Here is a 7534-nt window from a genome sequence, read left to right on the forward strand (position 1 = left end):
TTTATTAAAAATATAATTAAATTGAGAGAATGTGTAAATAATACGAAATATATAATTATATCAAACTATCACGTCACTTAATTAATTTATTAACTGTTAACTGTAATTAATCCGTGATGATCACATCTTAAATAAATAAAAATAAAAGTGATCATATCTTGACTAAATAAAAATAAATATACATATCTTAAATATTTTAAAATCAATGACAAAAAAATAAATAAAATATAAACGTAAATATAAATAATAATTCGTATAATTAACCCTAATAGATAAATAAGGCTCAGATGAACGGTGTATGTGGCGCGCTTCCCCTACTTGTCGACACCTAGATTTTTGTCTTCGTTTTAAACCTTCCATGTCTTCCCCCTAATTCTCTCTCTCTTTCCCTTTCTATTTTCAATGGATTCTCTCAATTCCTAAAAGCTTCCCCCATTTGCTTTTCCTCTTAATCTCCATGACCCCAGAACCCAGCTCAACACTATCCCTCCTTTTGTCGCCTTCCCTCCGCCATGGTAACCACCACCACCATCCCTCAACCCCAAAACACCCAAACCCAAAGCGTTCTCATTGTCGGTAACTACTGCCACGATGTCCTTCTCCAAGGCGGCGCCGTCGTCGCCGATACCCTCGGCGGAGCCGCCTCTTTCATCTCCAACGTCTTTAGCTCCCTCTCCGTTTCATTCCATCTAACATCGAAAGTCGGCTTCGATTTTAAATACCCGGTTAATCACGACCCCATCGTGATCCCCACCTCTAAAACCACCGTTTTCCATGCCTATTTCGATCAGGGCCATGCCGAGAATGCTCATCAAGATCGGGTCTTGAAACGGGTAGAGGTTTGCGATCCGATTAATTCGTCGGATCTGCCCGATAAAAGGTTCTCTTTCGGAATGGCGGTTGGGGTCGGCGGGGAGATATTGCCCGAAACGCTGGAAAATATGGTTGAAATATGCGACGCCGTCTTCGTCGATGTCCAAGCTTTGATCCGTACATTTGACAAAAACGACGGGACGGTAAAGCTTGTGGGTTTAAAAGAGAGTGGGTTTTACCATTTGTTACCGCGGGTACAGTTTTTGAAGGCGTCATCGGACGAGGCGCTGTTTATGGATGTTGATGAAGTGAAGCAAATGTGTTGTGTGGTGGTAACGCATGGGAAAGATGGGTGTGAAGTTCATTGGAAAGAAGGGGTAATGAAAATTGACCCTTTCGTGGCTAACCAGATTGATCCGACCGGCGCCGGAGATAGCTTTTTGGGTGGGTTTGTCGGCGGATTGGTCCATGGGTTGGTTGTTTCCGATGCTGCTCTGGTGGGTAACCTTTTTGGTTCACTTACTGTTGGTCAAATTGGTCTCCCTACGTTCGACTCGAGATTGTTACAGGTTTGTTCATTCATATTTTCTGGGTATTTTGGTGTTACATTCACTTTCATGGATATGAAATTGTTTCTGCTGACATTTAGGTACTGTTTCATTGACTTTGTTCTTTTTTTCCCCTCTCAGAATGTGCTGTTTCAGTGATTTGATGATGAAATTTATTGTTTTAATGTTGGCAAATGGTATTATTTTACAATATTGATGCTGGTTGCATGTAATGGAACAATTTGAAATGTGCATTGATTGAAAGTGTCATTTTGGGTTGCACAAGTACATGCATGGCTATATTATTCAAGAAGAGTGAATTATGTGGATCTCTGCGTTGGAAGTGGGTTAAATGTTTAGAATGTCCACTGTATGTAGAGTCGAATTGATGTCACCTGGAAAGGTGGACCATATGATAGTCATGCTGCTGCTCTTTTATCCAATATCTGTACTTGGAATCCAAGTGCATGTTTTCTTCCCATGGTTAAAAATATAGGAACCTTATTTTTGTCTGTAGTATATGTTCAGTCCACTGTAATGCGGCATAAGTTGTACATTACTGTTATGTATACGCTTTCGAAACTGAAATTTGCAACTTTCTTAGCTCTATCCTCGAGGAACTAGATAGTATAATTATTAAAAAAATCATTGTTAGGGAACTCTGGTTAGTTATTGTGTGTGTTTGTCGACGGATACAACTCCTTTGTGTATTTTCTCCCCCTTTGCTCTACGATGATTTGTTGATGCAAGATTTTATGAAATGGCACTGTTAAATGCATTAAATACTGCTGTGAATTTGTCTTAGTTGAATTATTCATGAAGTGTAAAAGTATTGCTTTATCTTCACCATTGTGTCTTAAACGAAGACATTAGGTTGTTTTTATTATCCCATTCCAGACTTTATTTATTTGACATTCATGTTAAGACATTACTCTTGAGTCTCGCTCGACCGACGTGAGAGGCTTCTTCTAGAAAGTCTTTAACTCTAGAAACATAACACACGTGCATCCTATTATTTTTGTTCTTTTTATCATGGCTTCTTAGGGAACTTGTAATGTGCTACTCGTATAGCATTTGGCTACTGAAAGGTTGGGGTATTGAGTGAAAACCATGCACTCGAGATTCCATAAAACCTGGCGAATGCTTCTTTCATAAATGGTGTGTTACTAAGTTTCTCCGTCTCTTTTGACATTCCAGAGAATTAAGGATGAAGTGCAAAGAAGGAAGCTGCACAGTACAAGCTGGTTTGAGAACGAAGATGATGATTCGATGAGTTTCACAAAGCCGGCCGGGCATGAAGAATTCCATGCTTCCCTTGCATCGAGTAAATTAGGTTCAACATGCTCCGTTCCAGGGAGCATAGAGCAGGTTACCCGGCCCCAATGTAACGGGCAGCAGAAGTTGTTAGTAGATTCTGTTTATGATAAACCAATTTAAGCAGTAGAGGATGCAGCCAGCATTAGCGGGAGCATTTGAGTGAAGAGCCTTTAAATGAGAAGCGAATTCTAACTTGGTAAATACTTGTAGCAACAATGCTTGCATGGTAATGTATATTTTAGAAAAAAAAGACATTCTTATGCTGCAGTTTCATTTAATTAATTAATTAATTAATGTTTTGAATATCATGTTAGCAATTTTTGAAAAAAAATAATAAAGTTTAGGTACTAAAACAGATCAAAATTGATATTTTAGGTATTAAATACGTTGAATTTTTAACAGCGGATACTAAAATGAAACAAAAATTAATCGTTAAGTATAATTTAAAAAAATATATGATATTTTAGGTATTAAAATGGATCAGAATGATAGTTTAAATAATAAATGTATAATTTATCATATTATTATGAACTTTACATCAAAGTTTTGGGTACTAATCAGAATTGTTTTCAATTCTTGGTACTAATCAAAATTGTTTTCAAAAGTCTTTATTTGGGGCTGGCAAAAGTCTTTATTTGGGGCTAGCAAAATGAAAATTGAATGAGTGTTTATAAGGGTAGTATTTGTTTTAATTTTTATTTAATTTGATGATGAATTTTCAAATATTTTGTAATTTCTGGTTCAAGTAAACTTTTAATAATTTGATGATGAACTATCAAATATTTCTGTATTTTTTTATGCTTGAACCAAAACTTTAAAACTTTTAGGAATAAATATAATTATTTAATTATTGAGGTAACTTAGTATGTAATTCATTGCAATTTTAATGACAACTTACCGGAAATTTTAGATTATATGATCTAAAATTAAATATAATAAGTAATAACTTCATATTAAATCAAGTAATAGAAAAAGATGATATATGCACGTGAAAAGATCTTTTTAACATTGTTTTTCATAAATAAATTAACATTATTATTTATAAGATAAACTACGACAATGATCATTAATGTTTAAGTTAGTGTTTGTTTGTTACAAAATGATCTCTCAACGTTAACTGCAGTTATTAAACGCGACAAAAAAATATAACTAGACCGTTATCTATTAACTTATCAATTGACCATTATTTTAATCTACCCTTCTATTCCATCTCCACTATCTCATCTCTATGTTTCATTTCAACTCAAAACGCACCATTTTCACTACTTCAATCTTCATCTTTTCTGCCCCTTCCAATCTCTCCACCATATTCCTTTCCCCTTCTATTACTTGCATTCTTCGCCTCCTTCACCTCTCAAAACCCCTCTACCATTGATTCTCTACATGAATTGGAAAACGAGAATAAGTCCATGAGTTCCGAGTTCTTCTCACAAAGCTTAGACTTTACTAGCTTTTGAATGCATCTCACAAAGCTTATGCCATCTATGGTAATCCATGAAATGGTAAATTTCACAATTTCCTGAACCTCCACTCAAAATTTTCTTCTTCGATCCCACTAGTTCCATGTGTTGCGGAAGACGGCTATCGGATAGAGCAAAATCGTAACTGATAATTTGAGAAAATAAAAATAAAGATAAATAAGAGACAAAATTTACGTGGAAAACCCCTAAATAATATAGGGTAAAAACCACGGGCAACGATAGAAGAATTTCACTATGAGAAAATAGGAATTACAACATCTCTTGATTTACCAAGGAGAAAACAATGATAATTCTCTCTTGATAAAAAAGAGAAAACAACTCTCAAGAAACTCTCTAAATTCTCTAGTATTGGGAGAAAACTAGAATGATTTGGGATGGTTTTGAAGCTAAATGAGCTAGGGTATTTATAGTTCAAACTTAATACTAATCTTATAAATACCCTAAAGTACAATGATTAAATTATGATATTACCATTGTCCAAAAAATCAACATTTTCCAGATACTTTCGATGCCAAATTTCTAGCTAATTTCGGTGCATTTATTGTGAACACTTTCCACCGAAATTTGCCATCAATTTGGCCAATTGAATGTTGACTTTTCAACAATCTCTCACTTGAAGACTTGATTGGAACAATCATATCTTCACACCATTCTTTCTACCTTGTACCTGTATGTTGCTTACGTCTCTGACAGGCCACAGAAGGATCAACACCAGGTAAATTTATCAGCGTTGATCGCCTTTGTCATGAAATCTGCTATGTTGTCTTTGGTATGGATCTTCTGCATATCTATCGTCCTTTCTTCCACCTTTTCACAAATGAAATGGTACTGAACTCGTATGTGTTTTGTTCTTGAATGAAATGTTGGATTCCTTGCTGAATGCAAGGCGCTTTGACTGTCACAAAACAGAGAGACATACTCTTGATTGTGCCTAAGCTCCTCCAATAACATCTTCAACCAAATTGCTTCTTTACTGGCTTATGTAGCTGCTACATATTCTGCCTCTGTTGTGGATGTAGCCACATCTGACTGCAATTTTGAAACCCAGCTTATAACTCCACTAACAACTTTGAACACATATCTTGTAGTAGATTTGCTTTTATCCAAATCCCCTGTATAGTCAGAATCTACATACCCATTGATTAGTAAGTTTGATCCTTCGTAATATAATGCAATATTTGAGGTCCCTTTGATGTATCTCAGGATCCTCTTTAATGTATTCCAATGCTCTTTGCCTGGATTCGCCATGTACTGACTAACCACTCCCACTGCTTGTGTAATGTCTGGTCTTGTGCATATCATAGCGAACATTAAACTTCCCACTGTTGATGTATACAACACTCAAGACATCTTCATCCTCTCTTCTTCACTGTTAGGACTCATACTGGAGGATAATTTGAAGTTAATAGGAAGAGGGGTAGAAATTGACTTACTATCTTGCATGTTGAATCGTGACAATATCTTCTTCAAGTAATTCTTTTGTGAAAGCCAAATCTTCCTATTACATCTGTCTTGGTGAATTTGCATCCCTATAATCTTGTTTGCTGATCTTAAGTCCTTCATTTCAAATTCCCTAGCCAGTTGTGCCTTCAATTCTTCAATATGATCTTTGTTGGGTTCTGCAACCAACATGTCATCCACATACAACAGCAATATAACAAAATCTTTATCACCAGACCTCTTGAAATAAGTACAAGGGTTTGCATTAAGTCTGTTGTATCCAAGACACATAATGAAGGAATCAAATCTCTTATACCAACACCTCGGTGCCTGCTTTAGACCGTACAAAGATTTTTTAACACCCCTAACCCATACCCGACCCGGATACGAGTCTGAGATTTTACATTGACTTTTTAAAAGAATATTCTTACAAACTATAAAAATATTTGAACTTATATTAAGAAAATACAATAAATACTATTAAATTATGCTTCATTATAAAAATTTGAAAAAAATATGTATTTATGAATAGTAATATATGGTATGAATAGTATCGTGAACAATATCATGAACTGTGAAAAATTTCGAATATAAATTGTGTATCGATACACTGCTACAGTAACTTTGACAAAATACGTATAAATTCGTAAAAAGCTAAGTTTTCATTTGTATAAAATTACCATTTACATATACACATTTAAAACAATACAAAACTCAATCATATGATTTTACAAAACCGATTAGAACATATCGGATTTAAACCTTTATTTACATGCCAATCACTATCATTATTACAAAATACATACTATACATTTCTTTTCTGATATGATCTTTGGAAAAGAGAAACTAACATGTCTTGCATAACTTTTACCAATCTTCCTCTTCTCGGAACCTACGCGTGAAACAATCACACGCTAAGTCGTTAACTTAGTGAGGCATGAAAACATATGATATTACTATACTCATATCAATGCATAACAATTAATACTATCATATCATATAAAAGCATATCTCCCATTGTATAACCAATGCACACATATACATATATCATTAACATACTTATTAGTACTCATATTACTATCACTAATTCCTTTTTATCATGTAATCATACACTGTACCTTTTTATACTCATCATCGGGCATCCATGTCATTTCACAACAGAGCACACATAGTATCATATCAAGTTATTTATCATCTTTAAAGCCAATGTATACTATTGAGAACTTAAGGTATGTGAGTGCGTTGAGGTTGTGCACCACTAAACTGTCACTACAGCTCGTATAAATGTCCCGAATGACCTATCCAGAGGTTATAAAGAACCTCGTCAAATGTCCATAGGTCCCGAAGAACCTAGGTAAACTGTCCATATGTTCCTTTAAACATAGGTATACTATCCATGTAATACCCCCAACCCGTACCCGACCCGGATATGAGTCCGAGGTGTCACATTGACTTTTCAAACCTTGACTCTTGAATAAATTCAAAGAAAATTTAAAACTTTAATTAAAGTAAAAGCAATTTATTTACATAACTTGACCATAATAACTAAAATTAATCAGAGCATATTGACTCAATCCTTTAGTACATGCCAATTATATTCATAATAACCAAAATCATTTAAATCATCTATTTTCTGATCTGAAATTTGTAAGGGAGATGCTGACCTATCTTGCTCTCTTAGCTTTTCTTCTAGCTTTCCAGAACCTACGTGTGAAACACTCACACGCTAAGTCGATGAATTAGTGAGGCAAATAAAAATTATAATGCACTTAATAACATTTAACCATGCATGCATGTTTCATTCTATCATGTTATACTAAATCACCTTATTCCATCATAGCATACAAAATCATATTAGATTACCTAACAAAATATACCTACATACACATAAAGCATCATCAACAATTTATCTTTTAATCACATACTTTTATACTT

At 34.6% G+C, this 7534-nt stretch overlaps 1 protein-coding gene across 1 annotated transcript; it reads left to right on the forward strand.

The window, feature by feature from the left end:
- Positions 1 to 324: 324 nt before the first annotated feature.
- Positions 325 to 2983, forward strand: LOC120167958 (inositol 3-kinase-like). The gene is made up of 2 exons (XM_039176844.1): positions 325 to 1382; positions 2559 to 2983. The coding sequence occupies exons 1-2, from the start codon at positions 513 to 515 to the stop codon at positions 2796 to 2798; spliced, it is 1110 nt and encodes a 369-aa protein (XP_039032775.1). The 5' UTR covers positions 325 to 512; the 3' UTR covers positions 2799 to 2983.
- Positions 2984 to 7534: the final 4551 nt, after the last annotated feature.

Source organism: Hibiscus syriacus, unplaced genomic scaffold (genome assembly GCF_006381635.1).
Source record: "Hibiscus syriacus cultivar Baekdansim isolate YM2019G1 unplaced genomic scaffold, ASM638163v2 tig00111708_pilon, whole genome shotgun sequence".
Classification (NCBI taxonomy): Eukaryota; Viridiplantae; Streptophyta; class Magnoliopsida; order Malvales; family Malvaceae; genus Hibiscus; species Hibiscus syriacus.